Raw genomic sequence first — 25081 nt, 5'->3', positions numbered from 1 at the left:
ATGCAGCGCCTTGCTGAATCACTCCACGCTGAAATGTTACACATTCGAGTTAATTTAATCACTTCACAGGGCTGAGCAGCGCCTGGCTCTCTGATCCCTGCCAGGGAGCAGCCGCGTGTCTCCAGATGTGATGGATTTCCCAAAACACGCAAAAAAATTATCTCATTACCTGATTAAAGGAAAAAATGGCTTTTATGAGGAAATGCGAAGGGACCTGGCAGCCTCTTCACCTGGACAAGGGGCCTCCAGCCAGAGGGGACCTGGAGGGAGCTGCTCCAGGTGCATTTGGCTGTTTGGCAGCTTGGCTTGTGCTTCGGGACATGGTTATTCCTTGCGGGATGTCGCGGGGTCCCTCTCCGATCACATCATCTCCCCGGTCCCCACTGCCACCAGCTCTGCTGGAGCAAAAGGCATCGGTCCCCCTGGAGCCACTGCCACCACTCCCAGGCCTGCTTGAGAAACGAGGCTGTTCTGCACTGCAAAAAGGAACAAATCCACCGTTTCTGAGGCAAACCAGTGCAGTGCTCGGGGCTCCAAGCAGCGCGACCCCAGGTCCTGCGCGATCCATCCTGGTTCCCGCTGCGTTTTTGCTACTACTCCAACAAAATCAAAACCATCAGGCTGCTCCCAGCGGCCCCATCCATCACCCCGCAGCGCCAAGATGGATAAATTGGGAATGTGAAGTCAGGACAGTTTTGCCTTTTTCCTTTTCCCTTCTCTTTTTTGCAGACAAGGCAGATTCCGAGCGGCTCGGGGTCCGCGGGGACACAGCTCCGCACAGGAGCCGCATCCCACAGGATCGGGGACATGACCCAGAGATGCTCTGGGGCTGGGAGAGCACGAGGCCCCTTCCCACGCTAACAAAATCCTCCTTTTCTCCTCACAAGCAGCACCCTCTACCTGCTATTAAACTCCTAATTTTGCTATTTCAGAGAGCCCCCAGGGTTGACCTTTTCTCAAATCCTGCTCCAGCGCTCGCAGCTCCAGACGAGCCCAGGGGAGGACAGCGGAGGCGCTGGAAAAGCCCCGGGAAAGCCCAGATCCTGTTTAATCAGCCCAAGCCAAAGGCAGCACACGCGAGAAGCGCTCCTGGGCAGGAGGAGCGTAACGAGCTCGCGCTAATTATCTTTACATTGGAGCGCTGCTTGCGGCGGCTGTCGCCAACACAGAGGATCCACCCCCGGCAGCAGCGGGAATGAAGAAATAAGCACCGTTTTAATTGCACATCGTTGCAAATTCAGTGTTATTTCCTAACGACTCCGAGGCAACGCGCACCATCTGCTGCCAATCCGGCTCGGGGCCTTGCAGAGACTCAGCCCTGCTCTTCCTTCCTCTCTCCAAGTGTCCGGGGCACTCGCAGCCCCGGGCCGGGAGCCTCCTTCCTGCCTTGCACAGGGACACTCGGATGGCAACGAGGACACTGGAGCTGCAGGACCTCCGGATAACGCAGCTCAGGGGAAAAAGGTACAGATTTACGCTCAGCTTGCAACAGAGCCAAGGAGCACTCGCCAAGGCTGCAGAAGGGAAAGAAAAAGAGGAAAAAGGGAAAAGACAAAAGGGAACAAAACAAAAGGGAGGGGGAAAAGCAGCTACACCGAGCACCAACAGCACGAAGAGGCAGCCGCATCGTAGTGCAGTTGGTTAAAGCAGAGCCCTCAAAAGACACGAGGCCGGCAGGACGCCCGGACCCCGGGCACAGCTGGAGCCAAAGTCACTGCAGCCCCACGGGGCCCGGCGGACGCTGAAAGCAGCACCCTAAGGGGGGTTATTTACCGGGCAGCTCTCCCAGGAAAGAGTCTGGGATCTCAGCCCGAACTCGGATCCGCAGGGAATCGCGGGACAGCGCCGGGTTCGGCGGGAAGCGCAGCCGGATGGGAGCAGGGCAGCTGCTCCGGCGCCGCTCTCCTTGCAAAGAGGCCGCAGGGAGCGTCTGCTCCTGGGGCCTCCTCTTCGGAAGAGCCCCAGCAGGAGCCCATCCTCTTCCATCACCGGAAAATCCCAAGGAAACGGAGCTGCCACAAGGGCCTGGCTGCTGCCAAAGCTTCGCTCCTGCCAGCGCCACGAGCAGGAGGCAGCGCAGCCCGGAGCAGCGGCCGCCCCGGCGCCGCCAACGGGAAACATCCCCCGGGCGCATCCTGCTCCAGCCCGGCCCGCACGCGGAGCCAAGGGAGCGAACGGGAACCGTGTGGCAAGAGCAAAGCCCACGCGTGGCCACATCATCCTGACGGCTCCAGCACGGGGCACGTATCCAAACCCACCGGAAAGCGTTGCCGCTGCCGCAGCCTCCCCGACGGCACCGCGGGCCGGCCGGCGCGTCCAGCAGAGCCGCCCTGGGTCTCGCGCGGGGCGCCGGACACCAGAAACGTCCTTGAGACCTTGCTGGAGCACGCGGGGCCGTCCCGCGCCCAGCGCCGCTGTGCAAGACACCAGGAAAGCTCCCGAGGGCAGGAATGCCGCGCGCTGCCCACATGGAGCCTGCCAGGGCCAACACCTTGACAAGAGCTTAAAAAGGCTCAAAAACACCAGCACGTTTGTTCCCACTCCTTTGAGCGGTTAGCAACGCCTATTAGAAGTGAAAGATTTTGATGTTTGCAAGGGCAATTTAATAATTAAATCCCTTTCTAACATACTTATAAAATTCTTGCACATTGCATGCAATAATTAAGATTTAAGTATTGACTACATGAAAATATAAGTCGGGAGGTTAAAAAATTAAATTAAGCTTCATTGTACATGCCACAAGCTGCTTATTCCAGGGCTGCAGGCTAAAATAAATAAATAAGACACAGCTGGTACACCCGTTTGCTCTGCATACACACAGCTTTAGAGTCACGATAATGAAAGAATCTATAAAAAAAAAAATCTAGGCACACATTTCAGATCCCACTATCTGCACAATCCACACAACATCCACCCTGCGATTATCCCCTTTTCCCGATTCCCACGTGTCTTTGCAGCGGCTCCCGGCGCACGGCTCCCAGATTCCCAATAAATCAGGGAACGGAATTGGCCTGGCAGCACGTTGCTAGGGATGGGAGCACAAGGGCCAGAGCCCCTGCGGAGCATCCTCTGTCCCCCGGCACCCGCAGGGTCCCCAGAGGACACGGAGGCCAGCGGGGCTCAGGGAAACCCGGCTGCTCTTCCCTGCCATTTGTCCCAACATTCCCATCTTGGCAAACAGATTTTCCTTTGCTTTCTGCTGCCCGTTCACTGCCACGAGGCCTCAGCTGCAGGAGCTGCCGAATCCTCCCCGGGCGACGGCCCCGCTGGGCCCGGGGCCCCGTCCCGCGGATTTAAAGAGCGATCCGAGAGCAAACACGGCTTTATCAGCGCGCTCGATACTCGTCTCTGGGAAGGCTTCCTAGCGGGAGGAAATAAAACATTGATTTTTAGTAAAAAAAAAAGGCATGTTCCACCATCCTGTGCCATATACCACGTGGAAGAGGGCGAGAGAGACCTGGACACAAACAGCTGTCTCAGGGCTCGATAAATCAAATCCCAAACGTGTTGAAATTGAAATCAGATCGGAAAGGAGCCAGCACCACAAACCACAGGAGAAAGCCCAAGATTAGGAAAAAACAAGCAATTGCCATTAAGAGGAAAAAGGAGTTTCCCGACCCTCCACAGGGCACAGCCCAGCGGCTACAAGCCCCAAAGCAGCCCCGTGTTCCCACGCAGTGACCCGTGCCTGGTGGCACTGCCAAGGGACAGGCGGGTCCCCTGCGGGGCCACCGCAGCATCCCGCCTCACTGCTCAAGATCCAGCAGGACAAACCCCGTCACGCGCCGCAGGAAGCCACATGAACCATTCATGACACAGCTGTGCAACGTTTTATGCGCTTCATTATTAAAATGGGGGGATTTTCCCTCGTTTTCCGTGCAGTTTATCCCTCTCTTTCAGGGCACGGATGATGCCCTCCATACACCTCAGGACCTTGCCCTGCTGTTTTCCCTCTGTGCATCCTGCCGCAGCATCCAGTGCCTGCCAGAGCTCCTGACTGGCAGTTGCCTCCTCCGAAGCATCCTTAGGGTGGGTGAAAATCGCTCACATCTCCACTCAACTGGAGAACCACAGCTCGAAAATAAATAATTATCCTGTTTATTGAATGGAGCCAAAACCCGTCCGCTCCAGAGGCAGAAATCTGCTTGCCGGCTCAGTTCAGCTTGATAAACCTTGGAGTTTCAGGGTTTCTCCAGTGCAGCTGCGAAGGGGAGGCGTTCTTCCCAAGCCTCTCTGGCTAAGCCCCTTCCAGGCTGCTCCCGGTTCCGATGGGATTTCCGCCCTCCGGAGAGCTCCCAACACACGAGACAGGCGCTCTGAGCACACGAAGGCTTTGAAGCGATGCACATCTCTGCAGATCTTCCTCTGGGGATGTCTTAATGTCTCATTACCTTGCTGAGGCGGGAGACTTATTACCGGAGCAATAAAACTTTAGAGGAGTAAACAGCAGTTAGAACACAGGGGCCTTTTCCTGCACGTTGGCCCCATCGCTGCTCCCTGCCACGAGCTTGCACACACAACCTGCATGCGTGTGCACATGCGTGTGCATGTATGTGTGCATGCATGTGCACACACGTGTGCACAGACGCATCCCGGACCCCTCCTCGAGCTCTGCCCTCGCACAAAAGCCCACGCGGGCCGGCGGGAGCCTCTGGAGACGGCGGCATCGCGTCCCGCAGGGAACGCGGCAGGCGGCCGAGCGGCGCGACTCGGCTGAGGATGGGAAATGAGGGTTTGAGCAACTTGTTTTATACAGATGCCGGATGCAGAATTAAAATTGAGCGAAAAGCCCTAACAGACTGTCAGGTGTCGCCAGGAAATTAAAGCACCTCGGTAATATTGCATAGAATTAACAAGACTCAATTTGGGAAATGACTCCTCTGATTAAGGGGCGTAAGCACCAGAGAAAACATCTCCGCAGCTTCCACACTTGCTAATAGACCTGATTTCGAGGCACAGGTCTTAACCAGCATGTCACTCAACAGGCTTTAATTAGCCGCATAGATTAACAAATCATGGTTAAATATAATGAGCACGGAGCGCAGCACTGAGTACAGGCTGCGGATGCCACCCCTGTTCCCGTCTTGGGGACAATTCCCATCCGGAGCGACCGCATGGACATGGCAGCTCCCAGCTCCAAGAGAGCCACTGTCCAGCCAGGACCGAGCAGAGGACAAAGTCACCAACCGTATCCCAGGTCTCCATGAGAGCCCTTCCTTAAGGAATCCTGCAGCTGGAAGCTCCCCCTCTTCCAGGGACACCCGACCTCTTTAAGACCTGTCACCATTGCAAAAACGCACCGAAAATCCAGGGAACGTGGACGTGCTTTGCCAGCGCTGCTGCAATCTGCTTTCCCTCCTCCTCCCTATTAGCAATAACACAAGCATCACTATGTGTGAAAACAGGCTCGCTGCTCCCGAGGCAAGGTGGAAATGAGCAACGGGAAGCAGATGGGACGGGCAGCCCGGAGAGCCCCTCTCGGCACTGCTCCGAGGCGGGAAAACGGTGCCGGCACCGCCCGGACCGCAGCAGGGAGAGCTGCCTCCCCCCGCACCGCTGGCATTTACTGAAGGATCAGCCCGCGAGCCGTTGGAAATCCTAATAACTTCCATGCACGGCGAGTCAGCTGAGCTCTGGGATTTATCCACTGCGGCTTTAGGGATGCGCAGAAGCGCAGGATTTGATCCACTGCAAATACTTCCAAGACGTTTTTAAGCACAGCCTGGGAAGTGGAGCAAAAGAAGATGTTCAGGCTAAGAGACAGTCTGACCAAGCAAATGGGAATGAGCTGCCAGGCTTCATTTAGCCTCGAAAAATCAAAACTCCTAACCCAGGGAGTGAGGTTCTGACCAGAATAATAGGGGTACGAACTCCATTTGAAGAAGCAATTTTATCAGTTTGTGCTAATGGGCATCAGGCTTAGGTGCTTTGATTTTTTTTAAACGCTTTGTGCATACAAATTCATATTTAGTTTTGATTATAAAAAGCAACTGCAGAACCCAGTCTGAAAGCGATGGTCAATAACCATTAGAAATGCTCCAGAACAGGGCATTAGAATATTTTTAAATCAATATAGCCATTGCCAGAGGCACTCATCATTAAGGCTGGCTATTAAAACCCAAAATGAATTGATGCTTCTTGAAAGCAGCAGTTTTCCCAGCTCAGGAACAGGCCAAGCGTGGTGCGAACGAGTCAACGCCATTACGAATGCGGTGGAGCCCTCCAAACCCTGCAAACGATCCATTTTGCATAAGGAGCTTCACGTTATGTAAGTGGTAATGACTTAATGAACCTTGCAGATGCACGCGAAAGGCTCCGGCTCAATATTAGCACCATGAATCACGGCGGCTCCGGGGCTGCACGGATCCCGCTCGTCCTCCTCTCCTTGCAGCCCAAGGAACGCGCCGGCAGCATCCAGGGCGAGCTGCAGACACCGCTCGTCTCCTCGTTACGGGATGGGCAGTTCTGATGGAGGAGTCTTCCCGCTCTCCCCATGCTCCAGGAGGAACGTAGGTCAAACAAAGGAGGTCATAGACGGAGCAGAACAAGCCCAGACTTGGAACCGATGCTCCCCGGGCAGGAGCATGCCGGCTGCTCCATGGCTGGGACCGCTGCATTCCGCTTCCACACACGTCTTGTGCTCCTCGGTTGTCCCCACGTGCTGGAACACGCTCCGGGAGGGCCACAAGGAGCTTGGAAACATCCATTTTCTGAACTACTTCAGCGTATCCCGAACGCTAACGGCAGCTTTCCCGGCTCCGTCAGCTCAAACGCGGCTGCTCAGTGCACAGCAAGCGAGAAGCTCTCCAGCTTCCGCTGAAGCTAATGGAAACCCTGAGCAAACAAACCCGTATTTCAGACGGAGCAGGGCAAAGAATGGATTTCACGGCTACAAGGACACAGGCAGATGAGAGGCAAACAGTATCCACACGGCTTCTGAAGCACAAACACCAGCCCCTCCACTCAACCCTCTCTTGCTCTCATCTCCGAGGGTTTTGCTGCCTCTTTATCTCACCAGCTCCTTCCCTTCCTTTCACCAGAAGCTTATTTCATCATTAGGCAACAATAACCATCTAGGCGCTGATGAACAACCCCACGTGCACACAGCCTGCTCCTCTCCTCCGTACTCCATGACACAACCTTGATGCACAATAATTCCTTTGAAAGGGAAGAAAAAGAAAAAACAACGCAGAGAGCGCTGAAATCCTCAGAAAGCGGTGGAAAATCAGAGTATAAAACTGCTTATAATGCAGCTGAGGTGACGCAGGCCAGGTCTGGAGGACGGCAGGGCCAGAGTCTGTTCCAGCTGCGCTCCGACCAAAACACCAGGTCCTGCCTCCACGGCCAAAGGCTGCACGGTGCTGCTGCTGCCTGACAGAACAGGGCAAAATTAAGAAAGAAAACACAAATTAAACATAGCGGGATTCATCTACGGCACCCCCAAGCCTCACGGTTCATTTAACTAGCAAGTTTAATGAAATCTCATTTCTTAAGCACGCTATTTCAAACACTGGTATTTTCTTTTTCTAATCACTATTCCCGCGTGGATTTGCTTGCTGAGCATCGACATGGCAATGCCAGAGCGCCGTTCCCTAAGTCACGCTCTGCCAAAAATCAATCCAGTCACTGAAACGAACCCGCATTCCCCTTAATAACATCAGTAACTCCGCAGTGCCCAGGGCACGAGGCTGCACGTGCAGGACATCCCTCCGGCTTGGCGCACAGGCTGCTCGGCAGGGACTCACCCTTCTGTTGTGAGAAGCAAACTAAGCACCCAGGACATGGGGACCACAGTGTGACACCTGCCAGGGACTTGTCCCAGCGTCTAGCTCAGCTCACCACCTCGTCCCTGTCATTCCCGGCAGCTGGAGCATGGAGCAGCCGTGGGCTGGAGCCAGGGCAGAGAGATGGTCCCGGTGCTGAGCTGGGATGAGACTCGATTTTACCCTGTTTTACCCTGGGCACTTTGCAGGCTGCTCTGAAATCCTCCACCACAAGCTGCCTAGAAAGCTCTTCCCGGGACACGGACAGGGCTTCTCCTGCAGTGTTGCAGGGGGATATTAAAGCACGGGCGGAGGAGGCTGCTGGGGAACATCGCTGCCCTCGCACTCTTCCGTAATCCGATTTGGAGCGGCATGAATCATTCTGCATCAGGACACAGCAAGGCATCAACATCCTGCCCTGCCAAACACACCATTTCCAGGAGCTGGAGTCACCGCTCCGATGCGGCATGGGGCGAGATCCCCTCCGAGGAGCGCCCAGCACCCGTGTCCCACGCGGCTCTCCTTCCAGGGCGGGAAGCTGGCCCTCCGGGGCTGCAGAATTCCAGGGAAGCAGCAGCCTGCAGTGAACTGGCTGGAAGTCTTTGCCCTCGTTTGCAGGTCTGCAAGCTCCTGTGGTTCGACACGTCCCCGCTCTTGGGGGGACGTTTGGGGGCTGAGCCCCTCCTGGGTCCCCATGGGCAGCACGGGAGGAGGCTTCACCCGTCAGCACCAGAAACCAAGAACCCTCTGCGTTTGCACCAGCCTGTGCCAAGGGAGGCACAGAGGCACCGCTACGTCTGCTTCCTACCCAGAGACACCGAAGACAAGGCTGGCTTCTCTTCACTTCATAGCAATTAAAGCCTAGTGATTATCCCACTCTTTAAATACTGTGTCTAGACACACACTTTTCCCTGCAGTTCAAACCAGATCTGCCCGTGCTCTGCTTCACACAGCCTTTTTTCGCCCAACAGAGGGGACGAGGGATCAACTAAATCCATGCGTTTCCTCCATCCTCCTTTCCACAGGTTTAAAGGACCCTTCTACAAGGATCCCCCCAAGCAAGCTGGGCACCCCTGAATCCCAACCAGCAAGACCACAGGCACCTCGGATGCTTCACTCTGCATTTCCCTCTTCCTCCGGCCCTTCCCATGCCAGGTCCCCTCCTCTGCTGGGCAGCATCCCTGTGCAGCCACGGCAAACACAGGGCATTCCAGGGCTTGCTTTGGGATTTTTGCTTGTTTCTTTCCACCGTTTTTAGTATTTTAAGATGTGTAAATATGAAGTAAGGATCAATAATTCAGCCATGATTAAGCCTAAAGTGTCCCAGTAAGACGCACCCGTTAGAAAATATCCATGATGTTCCCGAGCTCTTCCCAGAGCACAGGCGGGAACACGGAGCTGGAGCGCGCGGCCCGCTCCGAGGGCACGGGGCGGCTGCTGGAAGCACCGAGCGCATCGCGGAAGCACAAGAATGAAACAGCAAAAGACAATAAGAGAATTAACGTATTGTAGATCCTTAATACAATTTCCCCCGAGAAAGAAAACCAACAGAACCTAATGGAAATTTTCTATTCTCAAAACCATTTGCATTGTTTTTGTTTGCAACTAAGAGACGATGAAAACATAAAATCCCAGCAGTTTAATGGACTGGAAAATGCAGGGGTGTTTACTTTTTTTAAAAAAGAAAAAAATAAGTGGCATGTAGTGTTTTGACTTTACAATATATCAAAAACCTTGCAACAGCCTTCCTGACTGCAGGGCTAGAAGCAGCATTCAAGTCTGCACTTGTCCTGGGAGTTTAAAGATATCAAAATCCTTAAAGCCACTGGAGCCAAGCACAAGGGATCCTTCCATCCCTTTGGAAAACTCCAGGATGACATTTGAAAACCTGAAGGACCCTGTGGATGAGCCACTTCATGAAAAAAAAATGCAATTATACAATGGAGTAAAATAACACAACCTGATTTAAGAGGCTAATGCAATTCTTTGCAAAAAGGGGGTCATTTCTTCATCTCAATCTGCTCTCAGTTATATTCCAGAAATTGTAAAGTGTCATTTCACATTCTTTCCAACTAAGAAAAAGCAGGAGAGCAGTAAGATTCACTTACTAAACCACATTGCCTTTTGTCTGCTGAAAAGCTGTTAACTAGACAAGGAAAATTTGCATGAGGTGAATTCTGCCTGGCAACAAGAACAGGATCCAGGCCTTAGAAAGGGACATATCCCAGCCCCACAACTGGGAAACCTCACCAGCTTCCACCACCTTTGATAAGGAGATTTTTTTTCCTTTAGAAACCATGTAGAGAAGAAATATCTGTCAACAAGACATTTTATTCCACACTTTGGCAGCTGAAATTCTATTAACCTCCAGCATAAGGAGTGACAAAACGACTGCCAGTCATAGTCTATAATTAGGTTGGGTGGTTGAGGGTCACTGTAATGGGTCACCTCCAATGTGACACAAGTCGGCAAGGGCAGGCTAAGCCCTCCCTGCGCCCACGCTGAGGATAAACTTATCTCAAGCTAAATCAATGATTTCATTTCCCTGGTGGACGAGATATCTAATTACCAATAATTCATAGGCACGGACAGACATGCAAGTGGTTTTGAGAAGGCAGGATTCTTGCAGCAAGAGCCAGGCTGCGCGGACAGAGATCCAGAACGGGGAAAGAAGGCGCCCTGGGCATGCACAAGTCAAAACCGATCTAATTTCAACCACATACGTTACAGTCTAGGTGCCACTTTGGCAGGGGCGTTGCGCCCGCCCGCTCTGCGGTGGGTATATGACAGGATGCTTGCCTGGATGGAGCCCAGCTCTACCTATCCGGATGGACAGCTCGCTCTCGTACTCCGGCCCGTGGGTGGCTTCGTGCTCATATTTTTCCTTCACCGCTCGTGGGCCACAGCTCAAGGCAAAGGCTGCGTGGGGAGGTCCGCTGAAACCCTGCAATGCAAGAGAGAAACTTAGGTCTTTCACACGTCTCCCCACCAGCGTTCTCCTGGCCCATCTTCAGGGCAGCTTTGGCTCATGTGGTTTGGTTCCTTGTATTAACTGCGTATTTCCAGCAGAAACATCAATAAAAACAGGGTTACCAGGAGCAGAGGGCACGTGCGTGAGCTAGAGAAAGGCAATACCCCAAACCTGCAGTGTGCTTGCAGCAAGAAACAAATGCACAAACACCCCAAAATCAACCTGGAGACCAGCAGAGCCGGGAAGGACGCTGGCTATTGCCAGCCCTGCCAAGCCACTGCCGAGCGCCAGGCTGCTGGGCTGTCCCAGCCACCTCGTGCGGAATCCGGGTGGGAATTGGGAAGAGCGAGCGCTACATCCAGACAGGAGCACGCACAAGGACGTTCAGATTGTGCTCCGAGAGGGCCTGGTGCTCCGGGGCGCTCAGGCCCTGCTGACCTCAGGAGCAGTTTGTTTTGCACCTCGGTACAGTTTGTTCAAGGCAGGTCGAGTTTGCAAGGGAAATGGCTTGAATGTGTTTCCTCGGGAACAAAACGAGGAACTTGGGAATGAGGCCCAGAGCCACACTGTGTTATCCCAGGGGAACATCCCAAGGGCTCAGTCAAACTTCCTACACCAGCAGGCCACTTATAACCTCCAAAAACAGAGAAGGGCCAGAACCAAGAGCTGCAGCTACGGGCAAGGGCTGCAGAGCATCAAGGCAGCCTCCCCGCAGTGATGGGGACCACGTCGCTGCCAGGGGAGCTGCTGCAGGAGCCTCCTGAAAATCAGCTGCAATGCAAGGATGCACTGGGGTCTATATCTGCAGCAGCCAAAAAAACCTCCAAGTAGAACCCCAATAATAATAATAATAATAGTTAAAAAAAAAAAATGGCAGACGCTGTTTCTGCCTTCGTGTTAACAGATGGCTGGGAGAGGGGATCCGCTCCGCGAGCATCCCAGGTCTCCGGAGCAGGATTCCTGGCCGTGGCAGGGTCACCCGGGGAAGCAGCAGCGTGCCGGATGGCAGGGAACAAGCCGGGGCCGGTAACGAGAGCCTCCGCGAGCAAGGTCACATTAAACAAAAATAAAGGTTAAAGATGAATAACTAAACGGTCCCTTCTCCCCTCCTTCGCCCAGCACAGCCCGAGCGCTGCTATGAACACGGAGCGCACGGGGCGCTGCGCCGGCTGCTGCACTTTAATGCGCAGCGCTCACCCGCGCTCACCCGCGCGCCGGGGACACGAGGGGCGCCGGGCACGGACACGGCGGGCAGAGGTGCTCAGGTTTCCCAGCTCATCACAGGGAGAAGCGACAGGAACGTCAGCGTCGCCCCCCAGTCCTGATAGAGCAGGAAAAGGTCAAAAAGGGGAACTCTGGGCCTGCCCTGCGCCTTGCATTTGTGCTTTGCTGTCACCTCCTGCACGTGAAAGCACCTAAAGGAAACCGTCCTGCAAAAGGAGCCCGGCGTGGCCAAAGCTGGACATGACCCCGCGTCCGGAAAGGGAGCAGCACTGCCTGCAAGGACAAGGGCAGCCCTGGGAGAGCTAAACATGGGCACCTCCAGCCAGATCCGTACAGCACCAGCCCTAAGCACACCCAGGCAATGCCCACACGTGGCATGGGATGCTCCCGTCCTTCTCCCCACGCAGCAGCCTCCCCCTTTGCCAATGCCCCACATCGCCAGGGGCGCAGGGGACGCCACGCAGGGCATGGCCAAGGGCTCTCCTTGCACGTGGGCAGTGCCAGCCTTACGGCCCACGGCGCACGAGCAGCTTTGCACACCCCAGCATCGCCCATGGGCAGAGCCAGCTGCGTGGCACCAACGCAGAGCGGCGCTGAGAGCCGCTGCTCCCGGTGCATCAAGCGCGTCCACGGACCCGCTCACATCAAACCGACCTGGAAGAGGCGTCCGATGCTCGTGGCGAGGCCAGGCCGTGTCCCCGGCGGCTGCGGCGGTATTAGTGACCTTCAGCAAAGCACGCGGTTTATTCCAGCTGCGAGCGCTCTGAGTCATTTCACTCGGGTCCCTGCATGGGTCCCTTAATTGGAATGTGTCCGTGGGTTAAAAAAGCATTAGAAATAGGAAAGTCAACCCCCATTAATTAGTTCGTGCCGCTAATTAGCGCTAACTGAAATAACCACGGGGGCTGATTACTTCCAAAAGCCCGAGGCAGCGAGAGGCTTGGGCAGGAAGATTTGGAGGAAAACTCCTGTGGCCACGGGAGCCCCCGCCGAGCCAGCGTCTGTTTGCAGAGCTGCAAGGGGGAGCTCGCCGCCTTCCACGGCCTCTCAGAACAAGCACAGAGGAAAATGTCCCCTGCGGGGACAGCAGGGACGGCTCCTGCCTCCCCACACATCCCACATGTGCTCAACGGGCAGATGTTGCTTTCACTGGCGAAAGCTGCGCCCATCTACAGCTAATCCGCGTGGAAATGAGCCCCTCTGCTCCTAGCATCCTGGACCGCCTGGGAATTGCCGTGGGAAGGACGTGTCCTCCGCTAGGACCTCAGGGTGGAACCCCCAGGGTCCCTCCCCGTGGAAAGGGGGCTCCAGGTTCACTCCGTGGCAAAGGGACCTTCCCAGCAGTGCCGGCCTCCCCGCAGACCACGGGGATTTAAAACCCCACTTTTAAAAAACAGTTCCAAAAGAATCGGACCATGAGGGACACCCTTCAATAACCTGCTTTTTGGCACCCTCCCAGCACATCAGAGCAACCCCGACCCCACGGGCTTGGCTGGGTGCAGATCGCTCAGTGCGAACCCTGCAGGTGCTGAAGGTCAAGGACGCTGCTCTTCAACTTCGTTTTCTCCTGCTTTTAACCCAATAAGTGCTCCGGCATCTCCAGAAGAGGCTCCCCGGACGCAGCAGAAATGAGAGGTTTGATGCATCAACACGTTCCGCGCGCGCTGCCGCAGGAAAAAGAGCCGGCGTGAACTTTACCACCTTATTAAAGGAAAAGAGAAATGTTTCTGACCTGTCAGGCTGCTAACACAAACAGCATCAGAGACAGTAATAAGCCAGGGCCTGATGGTGCCCAGAGGCTCTCACTCCGTGCTTATAAAAAGAGAAAAAGCGATAACAGAGCGGAGAGCAGGAAGCAATAACGGGAGCAAGGAGGCGGCGTGGGGAGCGCAGCCCTCGGCGCGAGCGCGCACGGACCCGCCGCCCCGCAGCCACGGTGACGGGCGCAGCGCCCAGGCCACCTCTGGTGACGAAACCAACGGCTGCACTTAGCAAAGCACCGAATCTCCACCTTCTCTTAGGCGAGTATATGGGTCAGTATTCAAAAAACATGTAATAGGATCATGTGGAAGAAAAGACAGCTCCCCTGGAAATGACTTGGCTATCTAAGAGCACCGTTTGCACACAAAGCAGCAGCCTGTTGTGTTACGTGGAGCAGTGTCACCAAGGGCTCCCTCGTCCCCACGGGACTCGCGTGTGACACTCTGAGCGAGCACGAGATGCTGCAGGCCCCATGGTGACACTTAGCTCCTCCTGCTTGCTGCCCACGCTGCTCCAGAGCCAAAATACAGCTTAAAAATACAGCTTTGGGGGCTTTTTTCTTTAAAAAATAATAATAAAAATGGCCATCCGGCATCTGCCTCGTGGGCTCCCAGGGCAGCCGGTGCCAGCACAAGTCCAGGGCTGGGGCTTCCAACCTGGCAGAGCAGGACGGGACTCTGAGGATGATTTGGAAGAAAATCAGCGACGAGGGCGGCCTCAAACACCTCCTCCAGCAAGGGAGGCTGCAGGGAACCGGAGCAGCTGGTTACGGCAACACAGGAGCCAGCCCAGAGGAGAGCTCCAGGTGAGGATGCGTCCTCTTCTCCAAGGACACGCGTGGATACACAGGATGGGACGGGAGGATGGAGGCGCCGGCTGAATCCAGGTGCTGCTGCGAGGCCGGGCACTGCGATTCTTGCAGGTTTGCCAAGGAGGCCAGAAGAGACGATGATCCTGTGATGTGCTGAGAAAGGGTTGCACGGAGCAATATCCATGGAAAAAAATGCATGGAAAGCCATGCCCAGTGCTCGGGCTCCGGGTGGGCACCAGCAGCCCCGGGGCCACCACGGCAGCCAGGAGCTGCCACCAGCCCAAATCCCGTCCCCTCCGGAGCTGCAGCTCCCACGACCGGCAGGGAAGGTCCAGGCAAACCCAGCGTTTCCGTGGGATTCGCTCCGGCATCGGGAACGGCGGGAGGCACCGGCTGCGGCCGGCACGCAGCTCCAAACGACCTGGCACCAGAACTGCCCCTAACACCTGGGAGCAGGGCCGCTTAAGAGAGCATTAGGGAAGGCTGGTATCAGTTTATCTCTAACTAATGGAGTGCTACTGCAAGGACATTTTATTCACTGCTAATTATGAGCTGCTTTGATAACTCCTAATTCTGCCGGAGCGCACGCGGCGGCGCCTCTGCCCCTCGGGGCCGGGATAAATCACAGCCGCTTTGCGTCACGGCAGACGAGGGCCAGGGGACAGCAGGGACATCTGTGCCACAGAGCCGTGTGACAGAGCCAGCAGAGAGAGCGTTTGTCCCCCAGCCACCCCAAGGCAAAGGTGCCTGTGTCGGATTTTGGGATACCGGAGGGGTGAGATGCAGGAGAGCATCTGACAGCACCAGTGCCGCCGGGCACCGCACAGCAGGGCAGGATGGAGAGCCATGAAAATGCATCTTTTTGGCCACCATTCCTATTGAAAGCATGTTTTTGGTGCTGGCACGTCTCACTCGGGGCTTGGGGCTTTCTAGGAGGGAGGGAAAATCCAGCAGGAATGTTGCTGGCAGCCAGGCGGGAAGGGCGGCCGGCGCGGCGCGGAGCACACGCGATTCCCCAGGGCTGGCGGAAACCCAGGGGGCTCGTTGCAAAACGTGGTGTTTTGCAACAGCAATGTTTTGCATGGCAGAAAGCGGGACGTTTCTGCAACCTCTGCGCTTACAAAAACAAGAGCTCGCTAATATTTTTGCTGCTTTCTCCATGCGATCCAGGAAAAATAAATAAACGCCTTGCAAAACAAGCACAGCCCAGCTCGGTAACAGCCAGGGACAGGGCTCACCCACCCCCTTGCCACCAGAAAGCTCAGAGACACCTCGTAACACAAGCAGCAAATTTACTTATTGCACGAATGGCTTCCCCCAAGCCACATTTCAGAGCAGACAAGTCTCATCTCCCTTCCAAAAGCACCAAAAAAGTCATTTCTCCATCAAGGACACAGGAGGGGGCACAATATTGCACCCCTTTTCCTTCCTCCCAAGTAGGAACCCCTCCATACATAAGGGGAAAGAGGAAAAAAAGGAAGAAAACCCATGTTTAGCACAGAATCACAGATGTCTAAGTTCTTTTGGCTGCAACCACCGGGAGCGCTCCCAACCCAAGCCAGATAAAACGCTCGGATAATCCCATGGGAGCCGCCACAGCCAGAGCCTCCGGGACACGTTCCCGAGGACGCGGCTGCTCGGCCAGCGCGGCGCTTCCAGGCTTTAATTGTTAGCAATAAACCTTGAAGCCTGGGATGGGATTAACGAGGTTTTCTCTCCACACGCTCATTAAAGCCTAATCAAGAGCAGTTTTGCATCTTTTCTCCCTCCTGCCTCTCCCCCAGCCTGTGTATTTGTAACACAGCAACGTGTATTTTTACAGTCCTTTCTTATGCAAGGCTTTTTGCAACAGTAAAAGGAAAAACAAAAAAAAAAAAGCAAACAAAACTTCAATTAACAGCTCATTTTTGCACAATATTTCTCCATAATGATTTGCTAACAGCGTAGATGGAATTAATGGCAAAGAGCAAGCAAAGCCTGGCAGCTGCTCCATGGCACGAGGCCATGAGGGCTGGGGACACAGGACGCCAGGGACACGGGTCCTTTGGGGATGGTGACGAGCAACGAGGTCCCCAGGAGACAAACATCATCCCTTGGCTGTGACATCTTCTTTAGTGACATCAAATGACACTGCTTTTTTGCCAGCCCTGCAAGTCACCTGCAACGACCACCAAAAGGGCGACAAAACCCAGGGGAGACGGCGGCAGAGCCGGGAATCCGGGAACACCTTCCCGGAGAGCAGCGTCATAAATCGCAGGAGAGGCCCTTCGCTCTCATCAACTAGCCCAATTAATTTATGGCTAATTCATTACAAGAAGGCAGTGCAACGAGGGACAAGGAACTGCCTAATTTCCCCCAGGGAGACATTAAGCAATTTCCCTTTCTTCGCAAGCCGGAGGGCCATGAATCTTGCCTGGGGGACGGTCCCGGCGGAGGCAGCCGAATCCCGAGCTGGGAACGTCGCTGCCTCCTCCCCAGGCAGCCCCTGGAGGTGCCTTTGCCCAGAATTCTCGAGGGAATCACAATCCAATGACACAAAGCCCAGCAGGCCCCCCGGAATCCAGCCTCTTCCCAGGAAATCCAAGGGAACAAGCCCAGTTTCCACCATCTCCCTCCTTGCGAGCTCTCAGCGCAGGGATCAGGATCCGGTTCTCCTCCCTGTTCTTGTTTTGCCAAAGCCACCAAGAGCCACTGTGGCCCCTCACTCAGGGCCGGCTCGGGCAAACCGCAGGTCCCCATTTCCGACAGGGAATCACGCGCGGATGCGGCACAACCATCCCGGTTTTCCTTCACCCAATTCCCAGCCCCAAGCACAGCCCAAACCCGGAGGGTGTTTGTGGCTCCAAGGCTCCTCCATCCATCCCTCGCTCCCGAGGCACCCCCAACACCCCACAACAGCACATCCAACACCCGCTGCACACCCTCGCCAGAAACAACAGCCAGCAAGGAGCTGAAGGGTACCCAAAACGGCTTTTTCTCTACAAAATTCAATGCGTTCTCAAAATTTGACTCAGGAATGGCAAGCCTTTGCAGCGCTGCTCCCCTCCCGCTTGCATCTTCTTCTCTGGAATCTAACCACTCATTAAATACCATTTATTCACATGTGTGATATTTAGCTCACCTACAAACTCATGATGGGTCTTAAAAGACACGTACAAAGGCAAGGCAGCAAAACGAGTCACTCGAGCCCGCAAATAGCCCGGAAGAGGCAGACTGGGCTCATCCAGGTAGTTTTTCAGTTTCCATTAGCTCTGAAGCCTGAGAATAATAGATTAAAATCACATCACTCTCACCCTTTCCTAGATAATTGGAGCATGATAAAAGGCGGAGGAGGCGACGCACGGTGCGGATTTTCACACGCCGGCTGCAGCCCCTCGCGGCGCGCACGCGGCACGGCCAGCGGCCCGGGCGCCCGCGCTCGCCCACGCCGGCCTGCACACCCGCCAAGCTGGGATAAAGACGGGATTGATGTGGGCAAGCGGAGAGGCTGGGATGGGGAAGGGATCCCCCTCCCGAGCCCGCGGTCCAGGTGCCTCGAGGAGGGGGACGAGGTCGAGCGGTCCCTGCCGTGGGGACGCGCCGGCTCCTGGCAGCTCCTCTCCAATGGATCTTCTTCTTCAAGCGAATCCGGGGGACTCACGGATTCCTCCAACCCCTGCGTTTATGGATGCGAGCAGGGCCTGATGCCAAGCGGGTGCGGGAATCCCAAAGGATCGTGTGAACAGGAGCAAGGGCCCAGGAGGGGGACGCAGGCACCTCCGAATCCCCCTGAGCTTCTCCCCGCTGCAGGCAGCATGCAGAGGGACAGCACGTTGCAGCCGGCAGGATTTGGACACGTCTCCAGCAGGGCTGCCAATTTGGAAAGCCAGGAAGACGCTGGTTAGCAGGGAATATCCCTTGGGATACCTGCGGCTCCAGGGAACCCGGGTACCCGGAGCCCTCCGGCTCCGCTCTGCACCCGCATGGAGAACAACCCGCTGCCGAGGCGGCTCCCTGGCTGCCTTCTGCTGCCCGCAGGCACGAGCCTTAAAATAACAAAAGACAGGGAGCAAATTCCATCAGCAAAACACTCGGATGCTGCCCAAGATGGAAAGAAACCATCTCTCCCAGCAATACATTCCTCACAACATATCCCTGTTCCCGTTAGCACTCGACTCCTCCGGCATATGGGAGGAGATCTCTTAGCCCAGCGTGTCTTTTCTCACAAAATTGATTCTCCTTTACAATTCCAGGCCAGGCCCTGAGCAGCAATTGGAATTCAGCGAGCAGAGGCCAAGGCGCAGAGCAGAGCCCTGCGCTGCAAAACCCATGCAGGGAATCAGCACTGAGCCCCCGCGCTCCCAAAACCAAGGGCATCAGTGCAGAAACACCGGGCAGTGCAGGAGCACCCGGGACATGAGGAATTAAGCCAGGTTCTCCCACTCACAGCTTGTTTTTACAGCATGATTTTTCCCCTCCTAATTGCCCATAAAACACTGATGTTGGAGCAGGGCCGCGCGGGCAGCCGTCCCTACAGACCCAGCGAGTGCAGGATGGGAGGGCAGCCCCAAACTGGAGTCGGGGCAGCTCTAGCTTGAAGGCTTTTGGGTAATGGTTTTTAAAATACTTAATGCAAAAGACAGAGCTATGATCAAAAGCAGCTGACAAATTGCACAGTGGAAGTACTTTGTCTCCATACCATTTCCACTTTGGAAAAATCAGTGTAATCACAACTTAGTGCCCCCCTCCTGCCCTTTTGCTTTAAATGTTCCCTCTCCTCTGGCTTGGGGCAAGAGCCTCTTATTAACTTATCTCTATCAGGACACAAGGTGCCACCTTGCTGCATCCTGCCCAGGTGCTCCAATTCCTAGGCTGGTGCTGGAGCTGGAAGGGGAAGAACCTTTCCAAGAGGAAGACCTTGCCCGGCCTCCCGACGAGGCACCCGGGAAGGCTCCCTCCCTGCACGGTCGGAGCGAGATCCCTCCTTCCCCCTGGTGGAAGGGGCCAAGAAGGCCATGGAAAACAAGCGGAAGGGCTGCCTGGATAACCCTTGGCCATTTCTAGCCACCTTGCATCCGATTCACATGTGGAGGAAAGGCGAAGGAAAGGCTCTCCCGGTGCCCATGCAGCCTCCTGTTCTCATCTGCATGCATGGAGGGATCCCCATTCCCGGCACGCTTCCCTCTCTCCATCACTTACACCTCCGAGCACTTAATTTCACCTGCCAGGAATCCCCAAGCTTCAGGGAAAAAGGGGCAAAGTCACTATATGCAAAGCCAACCAACGAGCACTTGCCAAATCCCGCTTATTTCACCCTTTTCCCGGGATTAGGGGCACAAATCATGCACAAGGCAGCCTGCGGGATGGGTGGAATTCCACCCCGCTTCCCTGCGCCGCTCCGAGCAGCCTGCGGCCCCGGGCCGGAGGATTTAATAAGCCTGCAAACACAAACACAGGCATTTCCCTTGGTTAATGCTCAGTAATAATAAAAAAAATCTACCTATTACCGCAATGAGGATGTGCAGCTAATTAACTTTCTAGGACTCACAGATGAGCAGGAAGAAGCATATTAAGAAAGGGCCCTTCTCCTGGGCATGCCTCCCAGGAACTGGCAAATTGCATAAGAGGAGCCTTTATTCTGGTTATAAATTAAGACCCGCGCCAAGACCCAGCGCGGCACAAAACCACCGGCCCATCACCAGCAGCTCGGCCGGGCGCGCGGGTGACAACGTGACACCCGCGGCGCGGGGACCTGCCACCCTCGCAGCCCTCCTGGGGCAGCGTTTCTCCCCGCGGTCGCTGGCCGCTTTGCTCCCGTATCGGCCGCGTTCGCGACGCCGCTCCGGTTGCCCGGTGCGCCGGGCACGCGCTGGTATTTGATTTCCAGCAGCCTCCCCAGCGCAGAGCCGCGCGAGGCCGGTCCCGCTCCCGAGGCGGAGGCTGCGGCCGCCCCGGCCCCGCTCCGAACCTTCCCCCCGTGCGTGACCTGCACGGTTAGGAGGGGATTTATTTACACCCTCGCGCTACGCGCGGGGCCGAGCCGCGGACGTCACCGTGATCGCAAACGGGAGGGTGCCCCTCGCGCAGCGGTTCAGCAGGTTCAAGTCCTTCCCAAGAGCTCGCCAAAAATAACTCAAAATCTGCTGTGCGAGACGCCCGGTTCCCAACTTTGTACTTCCAAACAGCTGGCAAGCTCCCATGGGATCTGAGCGTCTCCCCAGGCCAGCAACTCCCTGCCCGAGAGGGCAGCAGCGATGGGAAGCGGCCTCTGAGGCGCCCAGGAAACCTGCACAGACAAGGGCAGGAAAACAAGGCAGATTCCCATTTCTGAGCGTGCTACCCAGATCCAGCCTCTCCTATAAACGCTCTCGCTCCGCAGCGGCACCAGCGGCTCCAGCCGGCCCGTTAAATCATGGCACAGGAGCAAGAGGAGCCTGCAGGGCCCTGCGCCTGCCCGGACACCCGCCCGGGGTCCTGCCTGCTGCTCCAGCACCCGGACGAGCTGCGGAAGCCGCTTCGGCTGCTGCTCGCTCCAAACCCACGGCCCCGGCTGCCCAGCACGTGTCGCTTCATTGATTTACAGAAAAAACAAACCCTGCGCCGAGCTGAGCAGAAAAACACCCAGCGAGGACGGTGCGTGCAGGAGCGCCCCGCTGCACCGCGCTCCGAGCGGCTTTCCCTGCTCAGAGCAGGACACAGCAGAGCTGCAGCACGGACCCAAACCGTGGGAATAACAGTTTTCGTTCCAGCGCTCTTTGGCACTGCAGGAGCTCAGGGAGCTGCTCGGTGACCAGAACCGCGCAGGCTCTGCCCTCCCACTGGGATTTCAGGCACGCTCTGCTCCGCTGGGGCCTGCAGGACCCTCGGCACCGGGCCCTGTCCGAGCCAAGGCCATCGTCTCCCATCCCCTCATCCGCTGCCCTTCTCCGCGTGGAACCTCCTCCAAACACCAACCGAGAGCCACGTTCCTACCCAAAGAGCAGCCGTGAGGTTGAGACGGAGCAAAGCAAGGAGAGAAACCTGCTCCACGTCACCAGGGAGCGGAGAGAGCGGCGGGTCACTCGGGAGCAGGGAGGCACTCCCAGAACTGCAGCAACATCCAGCTGCAGCGCCAGCCCTGCCGCAGCCTCCCGCGCCCCACGGGAGCCCCAGCTGCCCTGTGTGCAAGGGGCTGGCTGCCAAAATAAAGGTGAGACCCTGGTTTAGACACACCGGGGTCCGTCTCGGCCCCGGCCTCGCTCTCTGCACCCGGCTGGCATCTCCCATCCCGTCACAGCATGGGGGGACATGAGCAAACACGTTGGAGGCTTCCAGCAGGGAAACGGGGAAGATAAAGATGCAATAGATTAGATCTGTCTTCTGCGAGGAATTTAATGACTGCGCCTGTTCAGCATCATTAAGCAGTTTGTCTTAGCGGATTAACCCTCCCCCTGCAGCTCCGCAAACAGCCGGGGCTCAGTGACCACCGGCGCCCGCGCGGGAGAGCCAAGGGGGCCGCCGGGCCCGGCTCCAGCCAGCAGGGCTCCTTAAAAGCTTTTACTACCTGTTGGTACCCAGCAAAGCCGCCCTGGTGCGGTGCCAGCCTGCATGGAACGGGGCCCTCGCTGCCACCAAGGGCACCTGCAGCCTCTGCAGAGCCCCCTGCCCGCCTGGCCCCGGGGACCGCAGCTCAACCCTCACCCTTCAGCTAAATGTCCAAAGGGAACGGGAGCGCTCAGCCCTCGCAGGCCCAGCAAACCCCAAAGAGAGGCCCCGAGGGAGGCGCTTTGTGAGCCAGTGTCACCTGTCCCCAGAGCCCTGGGCAGGCGCCTGGCGGCTCCCGTGGCTTCCAACGCCCCCCACATTCCTCGCCCCATCCCAGGCGGATCTCAGTGCGCGGGGGCAGCAGCAGGACCCTCGCGCCCATCGCTGCCATCACCTCCCTGCTCTTTGCGGCACAGGAATCTCCTTTCCCAGCCGCGTCCCTCCGGTCCCGCCACGCTGGCCCCGGCTCCTTATCTGCCCTGCTGGGAAGCGGTGGCTGCCGGCAGCTGATCAAACACCGCGGAGCGGGGCCAGCGGCTGGAGCAGGACACCCTGGGGCACGAAAAGCAGAAACGAGAGCCGGGGTTTGGACAGCAACAGGCTCCCAACGCCCTCGCTGCACGCGACGTCAGCGCCTCGACAAATCCTGCACCAACCCGCTCCTCCGAGCCCAGGGCTTGGCTTGGGCTGCAGCTCCCGGCTGGGAAAAGCCACGGGTGAGACGGAGCCGTCACCTCGGCGAGCGCCGAGCAGAGCTGCCCCGTGCGGGACACGGCCGGGAAGCTGCTCGGAGGGGCCAGGCACGAGGCCGGGAGAGCGAGCGCGGAGCCGGCTCCTTCCCGGCAGTCCGGCCCTGCACGAGCCTCGTTTCTTCAGCGCTATTTTTAACGCATCCATTTACCTTGGAACAGAAACGCCAAGCAACTTCCTTCATCGCTGAGGACGCATCTCGCCTGCAGCTGCTGGGAGAGACTCGGTACCTGGCACGGGCTCCCAGCAGGCAGGACAGCTGCCCTCAACCATTCCCCAAAGGAGAGGCCTTGCACTTCGCTCAGAAATCCTTCTCACAAACAACCTCCCCTTACAAGCAAAGTTGTTCTTTGCAAGTTTTTGAAGCTATTCTTAAAGGCTGCTAAGACATTCTTATGTTTTCAGCTGCACGAGCACAACGGCTTCTGATTTATTTATTTTTTAATAACACTCTTGTAACACAGACAGGCTCGTTCAATTTGGAAACGCTCACAGGAGCGGCAGCTCTGCAAATAAAATCCCTGGGCCGAGACAGCAGGTCACACCTGAACTGCCTGGAAAGCTTTGCCAGCGAAAAGAACAGAACCACAAGAGTGAAAACACTGGAACAGGGAAGGAAGAGAGCAGACACCCAACGCCGTATGCGCAGGTGTCACCGGTGAGCGCAGCGCGGACACCACGTGCCCACCCGCAGCGACAGCGTCCCCAAAGGCAGCGTCACCCCTTCCAGCCCCTGCACCGCAGGGAACACTCCAAGCTCCATAAATCCCAACACTGCCAGAAGGAGAAAACTGGATTGAGGATGGGAGAGGAAATAGGCTTAAACATCTACTTACCAGCACAGGGATGAGCAGGTCGGCAAAATACACGAAAGCTGCTCCCAGGGCGAAGCCAACAGCCACGGGGAAGAAGGCGAAGGCTCCGAAGCTTCCAGACTCCTCGGCCATTTCAATAGCCGGGGCCAGGAGGGACCAGTAAGAGGCTGCCAACATGACCTAGGAGACAGACAACGTGCGGGTGAGAAGGTGGCAATGGCTTTCCTTGAGGGTCCCGGCGAGCTGGGATGAGAGCTGCTCGCTCGGCAGCGCTGGGTCCTTGCCCAGGTATTAGTCAGGGGGAAACTGAGGCACGGAGCAGCGGGTCAGGGGTGGAAGCAGGAGCCAAGGCCGCCTTTGCCGATGGGTGAAGCAGGAGGGCAGAGCCCGGGGTGCCCAGTGCACCACGTTCCCACTCCGGCTGCAGGGAATGGGCCCCTCTCCGCTCGCCGGATCCGCGGGATGTTCCGGGCGCTGCAGCTCGGCGGTGCCTGCACAGCCCGGCCCACACGGGCTTCGGCTGCCGAGATCCCTGCGCTTGCTGCTGCACTTGGCAGCAGCACGATCATTAAACCTTAATAGTGACATTAAAACGGGCTTCCTGATGGAACAAATCACTTAAGGATGGGGAAGCGAGATTTTTCCATCACTTTTCACCAAACTAGACTTTTGAGCCAAGGGGAAGGAAAAAAAAAAAAAAAAAGCAAAATGAAAAATGAATCACAGGAGGTTGTGTTAATTCAACAGGGGATTAACCCAACAGCCCCTGGACTCACTCGCCCTGCGTTTCCCGTTGCTCCAGGACCCACTCTGGAACCCCTGGAAAGGCCCCCCATGGCACCGAGCAAGGAGCAATCCCTGTGCTCGCCGCATCATCCCTGTGCAAAGCAGGGACGAGGGAATCCCAGGAGGATGCAGCGAGCCCAAATCCCAGTACGTTTTTCCCCACACACAAGGGTCCGTGCCGGCATCCTGCCCTGCGCACTCGCACAGACCGATCTGGGAGCAGCAAGTTCTGCACATGCAGCCGCCGCTCCGCGTGAGCAGGGAAAGGGCGGTTCTGGAAGATGAGGCTACCACCATGTCCCTGCATCCCGGATACTCCTAAAGCACTGGATTTACCTCACAAGACGGGACACGGACTGCAAATCTTACAGCAAACACCCCCAAGCAAACGCAGCGGCCCCGTTTCCGAGGCTCGCAGGGCTCTACAGAACCAGCGGGTTCGCTGCAATTCCAGTCTCCAGGCCCACAAACAAGGGCCCGTGCACGTAGCAGCAGCAGGTGCCACCCGACCGCGCCAGCTGGGGACACGGCAGGGCAGGGGCCGCCCGGCAGCGCCGGTGCCACCAACGTCCCCGCTGCCGCCTCCAGCGCCCAGCGGAGCGGCCTCCAAAGGGGCAGGAACAAACCCTGCGGAATGCACGGAGCCAGGGGGCCCTTCCCAAGGTCAGGCCATAGCTCCGCTGGGTGGATTTAAGCC

The 25081-nt window shown here is 56.5% G+C and overlaps 1 protein-coding gene across 1 annotated transcript in view; it reads right to left on the bottom strand.

Moving 5' to 3' along the window:
- SLC39A11 (solute carrier family 39 member 11) overlaps positions 1 to 25081 on the bottom strand; it is a 55778-nt gene that overhangs the window by 23449 nt on the left and 7248 nt on the right. Inside the window, exons 4-5 of the mRNA XM_088537585.1 lie at positions 23620 to 23778; positions 10563 to 10707 (exon numbers count right to left, since the gene is read on the bottom strand). Of these exons, the coding sequence (XP_088393711.1) occupies positions 10563 to 10707; positions 23620 to 23778 (304 nt within the window). The remainder of the gene's footprint in view (positions 1 to 10562; positions 10708 to 23619; positions 23779 to 25081) is intronic.

The sequence above is a fragment of the Tinamus guttatus genome, unplaced genomic scaffold (assembly GCF_059628265.1).
Source record: "Tinamus guttatus ecotype Peru unplaced genomic scaffold, ASM5962826v1 Tinamus_guttatus_pri_ptg000045l, whole genome shotgun sequence".
Lineage (NCBI taxonomy): Eukaryota > Metazoa > Chordata > Aves > Tinamiformes > Tinamidae > Tinamus > Tinamus guttatus.
Note: the sequence above shows the minus strand (reverse complement) of the source record. Positions and strands in the feature narration are given on the sequence as shown.